Here is a 16,602-nt window from a genome sequence, read left to right as displayed (position 1 = left end):
TCAATATGGCGTCCCACTTGGTGGCGATCGGGATTTTGTGCAATCCCAGGGTGTCCTTCCGATGCAGTGCAGCGCTTTCAGCTCATGCCCATACCAATAGTGAGTGAGTCCATGCTATTGTGGAAGGGGGTTCACGCAGCTTCAATCGCGTCTGTTCCAAGGTGGTACCTATCTTTTCCACTGCCTGGAGCAGAGTGTCTAGTTTAGAGCCGAAGGAATCGGCTGAGACCAGCTGCCCAGTCATTGTTTGGTCTCAGGTCCACCGCTCTGCGAGTGATGGTTGTCACGGTGTCACCTGTTGAGTCCCCGAGCGCATTCGGCACATATCCACACACTCTGTGCTAATTGTCAAGAAGAGATCACTTCCGGATGGCTCACCCTCGAGACTCCTGTCACAAATTGATGTCGGTCTCGGACCCACACCTCGTGTGCCTCTGGTGCCTGGACCGCGACCACGACCCAAATTCGTGCTCCGACTGTTGGGCCATGAACCCGAAGTGTTTGCGGGAGCGGTCCCAAAAGCTTCTGGAGGCCCGGCAGTCAGCTACATGCCGCTTGAGGTACCGGTCGAGAAGCAGGTCGCGGAGTCACCACCATTATTCCTCCTCGAAGTCTTCGTCATCAGGTAAGTCGAAGCACAAGAAGGCGAAGAAGCACCGTCGCTCTTCGCCTTCTCACCGTCCGTCGGCCGATGCGGCATGGGACGCAGAAGGTCGTCGTCCTTCGGCACCATCAGTGGAGCCTGCTGGGACGGCTCTGAGCCTCCCTCCCTTCCTGGGAGCCGGAGCGTCCCCTGCCCAGCTTCATGAATTTTACGAAGCCCTCCACTCCATCTTTGGATAGCCTGACTCCACCGGCGCGCCTTCGGTCCCTGCGGACTTGTCTGGGGGCTCTAGGCCTTCGATGAAGGCAGCTCCGGTGCCGCAGGGCCCCCAGGATCCAGGCCTGGATCCGGATTGGCGACGGTTGACCTCATGACACCTCCCCCGGTGCTGATTCCTCTGAGGACGCCTCTGCCACCTCCGACGCTGGTTGTGTCCCCGGTTGGTGTCGACCCCCGGCCTCCCCCTCGACTTAGACACGGCGCCGGACCAGTAGATACTTTTGTACCACTGTTCTATCCTGGCGTTTCTTTGTGCCCTGAGTGGCAGCCAGAGGAGGGTGAGGAGGACTGGAAGGGTCTGTTTACCCTCTGGCAGACCAGCTGGAAGAGCCGGACTGGAGAGAGGAGTTGGTTGAGGGCAGTGGTCTGTATACCTCACCAGACCTTGGTATACTTTCTCCCCCTACCATGGCCATGGAGGAGGGAGCCTCCTAGGCTGTGGTGTTGCCTAGTGCGGCTGAGGCCTTGGGCTTTCTATGGTGGCAGCCAGGACTAACCTCCTGACTGAGGTCCTTCAGCCGGCAGCAGCCCCTTCGGGGCCCCTGCTGCCGTTCAATGAGGCCCTCACAGACATCCTTCTGGGCACCTGGTAAAGCCCAGCACAGGGGCTCCTGTGGATAGGATGATTGCCCGACCACACTGACTGGCCCCGGGCCACCCAATGTTCCTCTCCCAACACCCTACTCTGAGAGCTTGGGGGTCCAAGCCTCAACATCCAAAGGTGCGTTCTCTACTGCTCCCCCAGATAGGGAATCCAGGAAGCTGGACCATCTTGGGAAGAAGATGTGTTCTTCCGCCAGCTTAGGACTGCGTTCGGTGAACACTACATATCTCTTGGGCCGCTACACCCACTCTGTGTGGGACACGGTTGCGCAAGTGCTGCCACAGTGCCCAGAGGAGGCCCGGCCTGTACTCTCCCGTGCGGTCACAGAGGGTAGAGACTCAGCGAAATTCGCCATTCGGTGTGGGCTGGATACCGCCAACTCGCTAGGTAGAACGATTTCTACGTTAGTAGCCTTGAGACGCTATTCCTGGCTGAGGTCCACTGGCTTTTCCGGGGATGTCCATTCGACCCTTTTGGACATGCCCTTTGATAGCCGTTACCTGTTTGGCGACAAGGCGGACAATGCCCTCAAGCGCTTCGAGGACTCCAGGGCCACGGCCAGATCCTTGTGCCTCGCTGCCACCTCTCGCCCCGTTCAGTCCGCTTTTCGCCCCTTTCATGGCTAAGAAAGAGTTGCCCCACCACGTTCCACCCAGGGCCACAGGCCGACGCAAGCTGCTCAGCCTCTGCACGGCCGGGGACATGGGACCCAGCACCGTGGGTCTGGGGGCCATCGGGTGGGCCTGTCCACCGGTTCCCCCTTTGCCTCAGCTTCTAAATCTTCCTAGTTCGACCTTTCGGGGCCACCAGTTGCCAGTGGGCGGCAGGATCCGCCATCACCTCCCCCACTGGCACAACATCACGTCGAACATGTGGGTTTTGCAGATAATCCGAGGGGCTACTCCCTCCCCTTCGAGACTACCCCATCATCCATGCCACCAACACTCCATCGCATGTTAGAGGATCATTTGGCCCTTCTCCATCAGGAAGTTACAGCTCTCTTGGCCAAGGGAGCTATCGAGCGAGTCCCTGTACCAGCAGGAGGTGGTGCAAGGTCTCTTTCAGAAGTGAGAAGAGCCTTGGTTAGATCTGTTCGCCACCGAAGGGAACGTGCAATGTCGGCAGTTCTGCGCATTAGCATTTCAAAGGCGCCTCGCTCGGTGACGCTTTTCGGCGCGAGTGGAATTGCGGTCTTCTATACTCCTTTATTTATTTATTTATTTATTTATTTGCGGGTTTATATAGCGCTAGAATCGACTCCAATGGAGTATCTCTGCGCTTTGGAACAGGTTTCAGCTGATCATTAGTAGACAGGGAGAGCCGGCTTAGATGTCACTTTTAAACAACAAAGTTTTAAGCTGTTTCCTGAATTGCAAGTGTTCGGGACATAGTCTTAAAGTTTGTGGTAGACTGTTCCACAGTGTAGGTCCCACGACTGACAATGCTTTACCCCCATGTCTAGCTTTTTTGGCACGGGGCACTACCAGCAGATAACCATTGCTGGATCTCAAGGTCCTGGTAGGAGTGTAAGGAATAAATTTGTTTTCCAAATACAGGGGACCTTGGCCATTTATACTTTTGTGGATCAGGCAACAGATTTTAAACTTAGTCCGTTGACGGATTGACAGCCAATGCAGTTTTTCCAAAAGAGGTTTAGACGCTGTTCTAGGAGGGGCATTAAGGACCAGTCGAGCTGCTGTATTTTGGATCACCTGTAGTTTGGCCAACACTCCCTCATTTGCTGAGAGGAGCAGGCCATTACAGTAATCCAGCCGACTTAGGACAAGAGCCTGCACCAGGGTCCTTCTGGAAGAATCCGGCAACAAAGGAAGAATCTTACGCAACAGGCCAATAGTGTGGAAGCATATACCTGTGATATAATTGGTATGCTGCCTTAACACTAAATCCTGGTCAAGACGTATCCCCAGATTTTTAACAACCTGCTTCGGTTCAGGAACCATACCCAGATCGGGGGGCCACCAATCGGGGGACCACAGTACCTTGGCTCCTCCAAACAACATAATCTCTGTTTTGCTGACATTGCATTGTAGGTAATTAGAGGACATCCATTGTCCTACAGCCTTCATGCCTGCCGAGAAAGAGTTCTTAATTTCCGTCGTGAGGGTTTTGAAAGGGAAGAGGAGCTGCGTGTCGTCAGCATAAGACACGGGAATAAAACCAAATTTGCGCATCACTCTTGCCAGGGGAGCCACATAGATGTTAAAGAGTGTAGGGCTCAGACAGGAGCCCTGTGGCACCCCTTTCGTGATTTCTACTTCCCTGGAACGGTAAGTACCCATGGTGACAGTCTGGGTACGGCCAGTAAGAAAGCTTCTCAGCCAGGCAAGGGCTTTGTTCTTCACTCCCATGTTCGACAGCCGGTCAACAAGAATGTTATGTGACACGGTGTCGAACGCTGCTGACAAGTCAAGCAAAACTAAGATTACAGAGTAACCTCTATCTTGAAGCATATGTAGGTCGTCTACCACAGACAGAAGAGTAGACTCTGTACTGTGTTTTGGCCTGAACCCGGATTGTGAGTAGTCCAGGCCACCCACATCTTCAACAAAACCTGACAAATGTCCGCCTATACCACTTCTGCCCAGAATGCTGAGGAAGATCAAGGGCGACCGGGCCCTACTCATTCTTGTGGCTCTAGATTGGGCAAGACGAGTCTGGTATCCCGAGCTCTTGAACATGGCCATCGATCCTATCGATCAGAATGCCTCTTCGGGAGGATCTGTTGTCGCAGCAGCAGGGGATGTTCCTCCACCCCAACCTGTCCAACCGCCAGCTCCCTGCGTGGAGATTGAGCGGCAACAGTTGACAGCTTTCGACATTCCTCCCGAAGTCTGTAACGTTATCTTGGCAGCCAGGCGTCCCTCCACCAAAACGGTATACGCCTGTAGATGGAACAAATTTGTGACATGGTGCGCAGCAAAGGTTGTGGATCCACTTTCTGCCTCTCTTTCAGAGGTTCTCTTCATTCTTTCCTTGGCCCAGCAGGGCTCTGCTCTGGGCACTCTTAAAGGCTATATTTCGGCAATTTCTGCCTTTCTTCGCATTCCTGATCAGCCTTCTCTTTTCAAGTCCCCTATTGTGAATAGATTTGTTAAGGGTATTACTTACCTTATTCCTCCTAATCCTTTCGTAATCCCACAGTGAGACTTAAATCTTGTCTTGATTTACCTCATGTGTGCTTCTTTCGAGCCACTACATAATTGTCGTCTCAGACTCTTAACTTTAAAGACTGCTTTTCTGGTTGCCATCACCTCTGCTCGCTGGGTGATAAACCTCCTTTCCTTGCAGTCCATCCGGACAAGGTTGTCCTCTGGACTAGACCTTCTTTTCTTCCCAAAGTGGTTACCTCTTTCCACATTGGACAGACCATCACTATGCCCACCTTCTTCCTGCCCCCGCATCCTTCCAAGGAGGAGGAGATACTCCACTGTCTGGATCCAAAACATGCATTATCGTTTTATCTGGATTGCACAATACAATTCCTGGTGGACGATCAACTCTTTGTTGGCTATGTGGGCGCCAAGAAAGGTCGGGCCGTGCAAAATCGAACCATCTCTCGATGGATCATCCTTTGCATTAAAATCTGTTATTCCCTGGCGAAAAAAGGAGCCTCTGGTAGGGCTGCGCACCCATTCCACCAGGGCGACGGCAGCCACTACTGCTGTGGGACGTGGAGTCCCCCTCAGTGACATGTGACAGGCAGCCACGTGGGCATCACGGCCCACTTTCACTAAGCATTATTGCCTGGATAGTCACGTCCAGCGAGATGGCTCTTTGGCCGTTCAGTTCTCCAGGACTTTCTGGTGTGAACTTAGTTTGCATACCCACCTCGGGTTGGTATTGCTGGGGTATCTATTCTAAGGTAAGGAATCTATAACTAATAGTCTCTTTCAGATGAATAAGTTACTTACTTTCGGTAACAATATATTTATAAGAGACTTATATTAGGTATAGATTCCTAACCGCCACACCCATCCTCCCCGTTCTGCGAACTGACTTCTAGAGTAAGGGACTTTCTTTCAGGGCCCTAGTTTTTTGCACCAGTGGTCAGTGTCTTGCATGGCTCTGCGCTTCTGGCGTGGAATGTTGTGTAAAAGAACTGACGTCACCGCGCAGGTGTGGCGTCTAAGTAGAAACTGCGGCATCATTCCGGCGATCACAATGCCAACGCGGAGTCGACCGACGCCACCTACCGACACGCAGGGGTGCTGCTGAGAAAAAATTCTCCGGATTCAGTCTGACGCCTGGGGGTAATTCTAAGGTAAAGAATCTATAACCAATATATGTCTCTTACAGATATATCTTTACAGAAGGTAAGTAACTTGTTCATTCGAGTGAAGTGGACGGTTCATAGTGGCGTGCACACCTATTTAAGTGTCCTATAGGGCTTAATGGCCTGACCTTTCATCATCAGCACTACCTCATTTGGGGGTTACTGTTGCTCGTTATTGCCAGTCCTGTAGTGGTAAACGGGACCACAAGGAAAGACACTGCCCATGATACATACAGCTAGTTAATATTTTGGAAGCTTATTTTCACAGACCATTTGAATTACACTTCTTGACTCTGCATAGTTGGCTGAGTACCTTCAGTGACTATTTTTGCCCTGAAGAAGACCATTGTTATGGACGAAACGCGTTGGCTGTCTTCATCACATATGTGTGATACTTTTTAAGAAAAAGAAAATAAAAACAAGAATCGCACAAAGCTTACTTGTTTCATTGGGGTGTTTCTCTCCTCTTATTCATTCTTGTTATTTGATATGCTGCATTGCTACGTTTCTCTCTTACTATTTGAAACCTTTTTGTATATGCACCTTGGCAGCAGGTGCTTGTGGTATGTGCACACACTTTAAAATATTTGGGTGAGCTGTATTTTTGGGAACGTAGATCAGGTGTGGTCTCTCTTGTCCGTTGCCTCTGTTCTTATGATTACCAACATGGAAGGACATACTTAGTAGTGTACAAAATGGATGGCGTTTATAAGGTTGAATTTACATTGATGTAAAAAATGCGTTTCTAGGAGAATATTGTTAAAGGGTGGTTGGTGTTTCTTTCTCTTATTTTAACAGTGGCCACCGCTCGCCACTGAAATCTTTGTCGTTTAAACTTCTATCGTGTTTTTTTCATATTTCTGCCCTACCCTGGACCCCCAAACCCTTATCCTTCGGATACTTGTTATTCCTTTTTGCAATACCATAGATGTGTATAAGTACTGACCTTTTGCGACTATGCCTCCAAACTTTAATTATTTGATTACCAAATCTCCCAAAAATAATCTTTCTTTAGTACTCTTTGAACGTTTTGGGGTTTTTTGTTGGGGGGTTCTCTGATTAAACTACTCTAAAACAAAATCAGCAGTGGGGTGTGAAAGAATGCAAGACCCAGGAGTAACGCCGCACATGAAAGCACCACTAAAGGTAAGCATTGGACGTTTGGGGGTTTTCTGTTGGGGGGGGTTCTCTGATTAAACTACTCTAAAACAAAATCAGCAGTGGGGTATGAAAGAATGCAAGAACCAGGAGTAACGCCGCACATGAAAGCGCCACTAATGGTAAGCATATCACGTGCGTGCACTTCACACGTGCAAACAAGCGACCTACTTTGAGAGGCGCTGACCTGTCGATAACGCCTTGCCACTGTCTGCTGTAGACCGAGCTGACAGAGGTCGCGCGGGGATCTGATTGCGTCGCCACCCACTGGGCTACAGATTAGGGGGCAGGTTTGGCTCGCACTCTTGAAAGCAACACAGCCGGCGATTCTGGAAGAAGGGCTGCAGGCTTCGCTCTCAAGGGAGCTGCTCTGCACCCGCAGGCTCTGCTCCCGGCCATTCTTGTTGCGGTTACATTTTGTTCGCTGTTGGTGGTGGATAATGGGGGAGGAGCAGGTGTCCATGAGAGATGCCGCGTGACGGACACTTTGACGCGAGGCAGCTGCTGTTCAAGGCTAAAGTTACAGCTGCCCAGGACGCGGGCTTCGAGAGCCGTCCCACAGCCGAAACGGGCTCAGTCGGAGCCGCTGCCGGGCTTGGATTACCTTCCTGTACCCAGACAGGCTGAGCAGGCCTGGACCGCTGCTTCTGTCGAGTCTGGTGCTCGCGCCTGGGTGTTCGAGAGGGATGCGGGGTGACCTGCGCGCGTGAACAGGGGACCTCGAGCCCCAAGGAGCGTCGACAGCATGCTGGGCTTCCTCACGGAGCTGCTGGTCAGCCTGGTCCTGCTGGGCTTCTTCCTGGTCAGCTGCCAGAATGTGCTGCACATCATCAAGGGCTCGGTGCGCTTCGTGCTCAAGCGCGTGCACCAGGAGCTGGACAAGGAGCTCGGCGAGAGCGAGGGCGCGACCGATGACGAGGACACCATGACGACGAGGGTGGTCCGGCGCCGGGTCATTGTCACGGTACGGAGGCGGGATCCGAGTCTGGGGGAGAGCGGAGACCCCAAGAATGAAGATACCCCTCTGACAAGTTGGTCCAGACTCCGTGTGGGAGGAGGGCACTAAAAACAAAAACACAATGATAACACCAGTGGGGAAGTGCAGTGGAAAGTTTTGGAGAGATCGAGGGGGTGGGTAAACTTTATTAGATTGAGGAGGCCGAATATGGGGTTACCATGGCAATTTAAGTTCTGTGGCATAGGCTACATTGTTACAGTATTAAGAAGTAAATCAGGTGGCTCAGCGAGCAGTGGGCACTGGGCAGGATGATGAGGAACACATGACTGTCAGGCTGGTAAAGTGGCGGCGGCTGTCCAGAGATCAGATGGCGGCGTGCTTAGCAGAAGGCACACACTGATACTCAGTGGTGACTTGAGGCCGGGGTTTCATTCCATGGTCCGCGTCAACCTACAGAAATCGGAGCTCAGTGAACTGTAATTGGATAATGAGTTGGAAGCACACTGAGGTCAACTTGACCCGATGGCAGTATGGCACAGTGTTGCTACCGTCAAGGAGGGCGGGTCATGAGACAGGACTCCAATGATGGCTTTATGGTGATGAAGGTTGGGCAGTGCAGAGATTTTGCCAAATTATAGAGGGGTCATCAGAGAAAGGAGCAGAAGGGACACAGTAACAAACAAGGCCCAAATAACAAGAGCCCTGCAATCCAACCTCACCGTTATGTTCCTTTTACACAATTTTTGGTAACATGCTAAAGCCGGGATTAAAACACTGGTCTACTGATTCCAAAATTAAGATGAGTACATTTGAATGTGGTGATACTAAAAGCTGTTTCTTCACATGTGAGGTAGGATGCGTATTGCTTGATTATGTACCACTCTTCAACTATATAAACTTGTTCCAAACATTTAGCAGAATGGATTTTTAAGAAAGAAAAAAAAAAACATATTCACACAGTTGTTACTCTGTGTTCGTGAAAATCAGGACCATCTTACTGGAGAGAGGCAGCTTTGGCTGAAAGTGCGGACAGATGTATGACGGGCGTGAGAGGGAGAGGCTGGGTATAACGCTGGAAACCCCTCTATACAAGCCCCCTGCATTTGTTAGATTGAGGCATTATGTTTTATATGATATGTACATTACAGACCCACTGGCCGCAAAGGATGGAAGGGAACAGGTGTTTGTGTATGTCAGATGTGGATCTTCATTACAGTGCCATGCTCAAAATACCACCCTTCCCTCTCCCTGACAGCTTAAATGGTCAACTTCTGTTTCCAGAATGAAGTCTCTTGTGGAAGTGTTTTTAATAAACACGAATCACAAAAAGGTTATTTGCTAAATTTAGGACTCAATAAAAGCGTTTCATCCAGTTTGGGCCCTTTGGAGTCAAAATCAACCAAAATAGGCATTTTCGGGTAACAAGCAACCAGGTTTTTCTCATTGACTGGAATGTGTGAAAATTCCTATCTACTGCGGCGATGATGAACATGTTTCTGAAGTTTCTTTACCACAGCTCTGTCCTTCCATTCTGCCGTGTAAAAAATGCCAATGTCAATTAAATCTGTTCATATGCCAATAAGATTCTAAAAGAGTTTTTTGGCTAAAACAGAATAATCAGTGAGAAACCGATTCAAACAGCCAGATGCTCCCTCATCACTAGTAAGTGGAGCAAGCGCTTCGAACTAGAGCCAAACCCAGATGTATTCTTTAGCAAACACAAGTTGCTAGTCAACGTTACCTATCGAATACAACACAATGCAAGCAGGATCCTAAACTGATCATGAGAACAAGAAAGATTGGCCTTCAGATAGTAACAGAATATAATACGTTTCAGTTGAGTCCGCTCTTCTCTGGCTTTCACACCTCAGGAGCCTAGATGCAAAACCAGCTCCATCACCCAGACAGGCACTTCCTGGGAGCAATGGTAGCCTGAGGAAGAAAACAGGACTGAAGGAGGCTTCCGATACACTAAATGCGAGTAAATACCATTTACCAGACCCCCCCAGGATATTGCGGCATAGATTTGCAAATTTAGCGGCACAAAAATTGAAATTTTGCTGCATTATTGCGGCACTTTATTTAACTCGTAATCATTCCTTTTCAGCCTTAAATCAATGTAAGCTGATTTACCCAAATACTCCACTGTGAAATAGGCATGTTTAAAGTGTCCAATCTGCACCTCGTGAGAGGGGGGGGGCCTATTTCTCCCTGGGGTGTTCTAGCACCCATGTATGCACCCCTGCTGGGGCACCGCTGCCTCCTGGACCCGTCCAGAATGTGCTACACCTATGGGCCAAGAGGAGTGTTTGCCATAGGGCCAGAGTGAGTGAAAGCCACAACTCAGGCAAGCTCATTCTCCTCTTCACAGGGCTGAAATCGGTGCTACGAGCAACTCTTGAAAATGTTTGGATACCAGGGCCCACAGCACTGGTGAGTGCCACTAGACAGCTTAACCTCATTCTGGGCTGCAGTAGAGGAATGGGTGCCCTCAACCATTGTTAAATGTAGCCACTCCAATGTATTATATGGATTTAAGGAATAGAAATGCAGTCCTTTCACTTGACATCAAGTAGCAAAAAGTGTCATATGGCGAGAACATCTAGACACTATTGATGGTTGTCTGGACAACTGAATCTAAAGAGCAACATTTCTAGAATTACCCCTCAACTTCCAAGCTGTTAGGTAAAGCTGGAGCAGGTAAGGCACCAATAACAGTGGGGCAGGTCAACAACTAAATAGAATGAAGTAACACAATAAATTATTGCCTGAAGGGCCTATAAGTTACTATACCAATCAGTTCTCCCCCACCATCCTCCTGAAACTTTTCCACACCTATGGGAAAATTGTAATGGAGAAACTGAAAAAAAAGAGCTCCTTGGTTCAAAAGATTTAAAGGGCAACTGAACAAAATACTGAAAGCAGAGCGCCTGCTTAAAAAGCAAATAAGTCCAACCAAATAAGCATGGACAGAAAGTCTGGGCTAACTGCACGCATTTCGCCCGAGGGAGAAGACATTTCTGATTCTTAATTCTGTTTTATTTATCATGTACTGGAGAACATGCTGGAGGAGATTCAAAATGTGTTTCTTTTCAACATCAGAGTCAGTTGCTCCTCTTAGTCACGCCGGACAGAACATGTGTTGCACTGGTTGAAACATTATCCTGTGGCAAAATCGACCCTTTAAAAAACTCTGCTAGATGCTGAATTCCCTCTAAACGAATGTAGTCTGGCAGAGCAACATGACAGAGAGCTGCTCTCACAATACCCGCCATGTTTATAACATTGAACCAGAGAACACTCCGCTGTGGCCCAGTTCATTGTCCCTGAAACTTCCAGACTGGCCACTTTAGTAAGACCAGACTGTCAGGTGATGGTGGTAAGCATGCATAGTGGGCTCTGCTGGCAACGGCCTCTCCTCTTACCCTCAGAAGCCAAGTGACGTATACAACTTCAACAGTATAAAGTTACTCAAAACTAACTCCAAACACAAATACACTACATTCGGGATCTTTAACTCGGAAACCTGGAATGAGGAAGAAATCGCATCCTAGTCTGAAGGAGTGTTTTTTCAAATAAAAATATGTTGCTTATCTGGGGATGAAGGATTTAGATAAGAGGATAATTAAGTTGGGGAGAGCGTGAGCCTAAGAAATGGGGCAGATTTTGTTAATAAGCATAAAGTTTAAATCCGTTTTCTGCTATAACAGTGTCATTTATGTTATGTTATGCCATGTAATGCTTTGCTATCAACTGAAAACAAACAAAAAATAGATTATTATCGTATGAAATACCACAAAAAGTGGTATTTCATATGATAATAATCTATTCCAGACGCATTCCTTCCATTTCGCAGGCAGTTTTGTAAAAATCGCGGCATTTTTACAAAAGTGCTGATTTCGAGGCAAATCGCGAAATACTGGAGGGTCTGATTTACATTTTCACACCGCCCACTTAGAGCACTTGTACACACTTCATGAATGACTGCTGAAGCCTATCAATTCAGTATCAAACTCAGAAATGCACTGATTATGAATGATATTTCACCCAGGAGTGTCAGGCACGGAGTAAATTAATTGATGACTTTCCCACGATGTTGAGAAAGCTGATTGGACATTTTAACATTTATAAATTCTCCTATGAAGACACAACATGCATACTAATTATTGAAGATTGCTAGTCCACTGAGATCAGAAAGACACCACTGAAAGATTCAATATTAATACACATACTGATGCTGGCCTGAACAAAGGCCAGGACCAACTCCCACAGTGCCAGCATGGAAGTAAGGAAGACAAATCACAGGTTGTATAGTGCAGACCTAGCCAACAAAGAACACCTTGCAATGATGAACATGCCTTGCCATAGACCAGTTAAATCTACTACAGCTGTGAATTATTCCTTCCCCACCCTGGACTGTGTCCAACCATAAGACACACTTGACTTGTTAGCCATAAGGATATTGCTTTGTTGAAGTCTGCAAGCATCTGTGCAGGCCAGAAGGCCCGCAAAAGCCTGTGTTTGAAGCACAGACAACAACAATACTCTGATGATTACTCCTCCCACAGTAGGACCATGAACACCCGTACGTTATCCATCTTCAAAAACGTATAACGCAATATGAATTTGATAGAAAATACTCTTTCACTTGGGAAATAAGTATTTATGCAGCCTTCATTGCACTGGACTCCAGAAATACATGCAATATCATGTGCACTGAGAGAATAACAGAATACAAGCAGAACGGAGGCTGTCACAACAGGGCTGCCAGTGGGTGCAAACTTCTGTGTCTAGTGGGTTGTGTGTGTTAACAGATACAAACCCATAGCACCGAGGGAAAGCTTTAATATCTTAAGGGATGGCGTACGAGCTCCTGACCTCCTGAGCAATGTCACTTTTCAGCACATAATGTCCACATATACAGTAATGAAAATATTGAAGGCTAGTTTCCCTAATTATTCAAAGATCTGGTTTTGCTGAACATGAGAAAACATTGCACATCAATAAAGCACTACAGCTAGTGGCTCAGCCTCATTTCAGTGTGCAGATAAATCTCTTCAGCCAAAACATGACAGAAGCTTTCGATGCCCACCGACCTTGGATGTCACTAATAGCAGCTGTACCTAAGAAAGGCACCCACATGATAAGACTATTTGTGGATATGTGTATCTAGAGCATGGAAATTGAGCCTCAAATCGTCAAGGGCCTCCACAGTAAGTTCAGGCAGCTGAATGGAACCCAGGTTTTTCCAACCTTGAATAATGCAAATGATACTACAAATAATATTAGATAGAACTAGACCCGTAACTGAGATGCACAACAACTTTCTCAACACTCCTAGGGCTACTTAAATACAAACAAGTGAATTGTGGCATTTTTCTAGTCGCTAAAATTATCTAGAAAAGCATCAGAAAGTTGTTCAGACTTGTGTTGAACTCGAATCCCTTTCTAGTTGTTTTCCATTCCCTTATCAATTGTTTGTCTCTCCTGTCCCAGGGCCAATAGAATAAAGGAAAGAGAAGGAGTGCTCAATAGACTCCAATCACTGCCTGACTGCCCACGAAGACACAAGGCAACAGACAAACTTTACCATATTGAGGTCTACCTGTAATGTGAAAGGGCAAGCTATGCCCTAAATTATGGGAAAAAGTGTGCCGGACGAATGTTAGAGCAAAATTACACTCACAGCTTCCGTTACCCAAACAGACTTTTGACTTCCCTTTCACTCGGTTAAGAGGGTGCTTTGTTAATATGTGGATCAGACTTTTACTCAAACTGAAAAATGATCCCTGGTACACTCATATTTTATGGAATTTTCTGAAAGTAGTGCTCTTCTGGGTAGAGGTACTTTATCACATTGAACCTATTCTTGTAAATAAACTTGACAGAGCATATATATTTAAATTATGTCAGAGTTGAATTGGGCTTCTTATATCACAGATTATGACTACTCTATGTTCTGTTGGTAGGTAAAAACAAGATTATATAGTTGTGGAAGTGGGAGAAGTGTGGGGAGCAGTGGAGGTGGGGCATTAACAGATGGTAACCTGCAAAGACAGGATAGGGGCTTTACTAGTGCAGGTTAGAGATGAGATTTCTGTCAGTGACACACAGAGCCGAGAATCCCACTCACCAGGGACACACATGAGAGAGTTGTGCAGTGGGCAAGTGGCAGAGTTGTACCAGGAAAGATTTAATTTTGGGATGATGGCACTGTACTATTGCTGCAGCAGAAAACCAATGCATTTGAGAGATCTTCATCCAGGCATCTATCCGGGCATTGCATAAGGTGAGAGGGATGTGCCAGGTGTGCCTTTCAGGTGAGACAGCTGTGCCCAGAGGTCCAATGGGGTCGTGGGGTGGGTGAATGAGGGTGCCTTCTGCTCTACAAAGCTGTCCTGCACGAGTAGTGCCCAGTGTTCCTGTCAGTGGTTTAGATGAAAACTACGCCTTGTGAGGCTTTCACTGCAGCTGATGGCATGGGTGAGCATGGTGAAATGTTTCTGGGCAAATGCTTTCTGTCAAAAGAAAATGAGATATCAGCTGTGTTTCGACACTTCACAATTGGACGCCACCGTATTTGCCAAAGTTGCTTCTTGACAATTTGGCCATAGAATGAGCAATCCTTCCTTATTTCAGACTCTCTCCTTCTCTCCCCAGGGTAATGAAGTACAAGACATCCCCGGTGAGCAAGTGACGGAAGAACAGTTCACAGATGAGCAAGGGAACATCGTAACAAAGAAGGTATGGGAACCGCATGTAGTGTGGAAGGCTTTACACCCATTTTAGATTTTAGTTTATGCTTGCACTACATGTTAACATAGTCCCACTCAGTCTTATATGACATTATGCAGTGGTAAAACCTTTTGATATGTAACTCAAGAACCGTAAAGGCTAGTGACATCTATTTTTCACTGCTGTTCCCCGTTTTATATAAGTCAATTGAAATACATTCTTTTCAAAAGGAATACCACTTGCTTGACATTTAACTTTATTTATTGTGATTTAGATGTTTTATAGAAGTTGCTTACTTTTTTTTACTACATTTTATTGGCATTTTAACACATACACCAACAACCAATGGTAATTCCCATCTTCAGTTCTATTGCTCTTATAGTTATACATTAATCATATCCATATCCATGTTACACAACATATCTCTCTTGTATTTTCCCCGGTGTTCAGCGCTCGCGTAAAAGGATTCTACTGTGTAGGTCATCCAGATTGCCCATATCTTCTTATGTTTGCTTGGGCAGCCCTGTGCTTTATAAAAGTTTTTTCCATAATGCAACAATAGTCTAATTCCGCCTTACATTTAGAAATGCTAGGTGCTTCTGGTGACCTTCATTTTTTAGTTCTTTCTTTTTCTGAATCAGGTATTCAAAGGGAAGAGAGGGATTAGAAAGCCAACCCTCAGTAATAGCTCCAATCAGTTGTGGTAAGCAGATATAAAATGACTGCAAGGCTGTTTTTTAAGCCTCTGAAAAATTGTTCCCAGTTTATTTGCCTTCTCCTATCCTGTGCAGATGATAGGTTTCGTTGACATTTCTTTGGTTTTTTTAAATTACCAAACCCAATTCCACGTAGCAACCTTAATAACTGTTATGGACTTGATCTTCTAAAATATTTAGCTGTGCCATGTGTGGTCTGAGCTTTAACTGCTTACCCAACGCCCTGGATAGTGTATGCTGTACTCTTTTCCAGAAAGGTGCAATAGTCTAAAGTCCCATATAGTTCCATTTCCCTCATCCATCTGCCATCTAAGGCACGCAGGAAAAGGGTTTCTCTTCATTCGACACAGTCCTTCCCTCATATAGAAGTTAGTTCAATTGAATCAGTCTGTACCATGTTGAAAACGCCACTTCACTGCCGGCTGTTAATGCTGCCTGTCATGCTCCCTTGCCCTCCTCCCCCCTGGTCCCCGTCCCAAGCCTGTCTAAGGTTTGGAAATGTACCTGAGGTACTGAATATTAAGAATCTGTAGATCTTAGAGATCTTTCAGTCAAGCAAGGCGTACATTGTAAGTTTAGCATTCAATGGACTGTATCCTGGAAGCACTCCATATACCTCTGGTATGGTGTGAATTTGTGTTGCAATTGTAGGAAGCGGATTAATTTGTTTTGAAGTACCCCTTTCTGTTCTTTAAGCTCTTCAAGTTACTTTATGTAGACATATGTAACCACATTGCCCCTCACTTAGATTCCCAGTCTGTCTTCCGGACCCGTTTAGGGGCCACAGGGCAGATGGGCTAGTGGGCCACAACCGTGGTAGTTGAGGTCATTTGGAGCTGGTGTCCTGGAGTCCTTCCTACTGTGTCTCAGCAAAGTGGACCAAGCTCAACCCATTAAGCATTTGACTCTCGAGGCAGCAACGGCTGGCAGTCACATGTTTCACAGGTACTGTGGGAGCGAGAGATCAGAAATCTCCAGTTAGCCACCAGACACATTAGCATTGTCTGGCCCAGTGCTAGTCTTTTAAGTAAATACATTACTAAATACTGCACAGTCTAAGGGTAGTTCCGTTACCAGGTTGTATACCCCAAACAGCTTTTATTATTATGCAGTATCACTGTGGTGCCTTCTTTTTCCTCTTCTCTCTCATGCGACTCAGGCAAAGATATGGGTAGAGGCATCGGTTTGGCAGAGGTGCAGTTTAATAGGGATCACCTTGAAGACTCGCCAGTACAACAGTTCAGTTGCATCTGG

The 16,602-nt window shown here is 47.0% G+C and overlaps 1 protein-coding gene across 6 annotated transcripts in view; it reads left to right on the top strand.

Annotated features, from left to right (window-relative positions):
- ANK1 (ankyrin 1) overlaps window positions 1-16,602 on the top strand; it is an 826,509-nt gene that overhangs the window by 742,939 nt on the left and 66,968 nt on the right. For 5 of the 6 annotated variants that reach the window (XM_085634053.1, XM_085634051.1, XM_085634052.1 and 2 more), the window contains one exon: window positions 14,558-14,641. In XM_085634053.1, coding sequence (XP_085490179.1) covers window positions 14,558-14,641 — 84 coding nt within the window. Of the gene's footprint in view, window positions 1-7,142; window positions 7,904-14,557; window positions 14,642-16,602 lie in introns of those variants that run through there. The other variant, XM_085634056.1, reaches the window with a different exon arrangement.

Source organism: Triturus cristatus, chromosome 11, assembly GCF_964204655.1.
Source record: "Triturus cristatus chromosome 11, aTriCri1.1, whole genome shotgun sequence".
Taxonomy (NCBI): Eukaryota; Metazoa; Chordata; class Amphibia; order Caudata; family Salamandridae; genus Triturus; species Triturus cristatus.
This window is presented reverse-complemented; position numbering and strand designations above follow the sequence as displayed.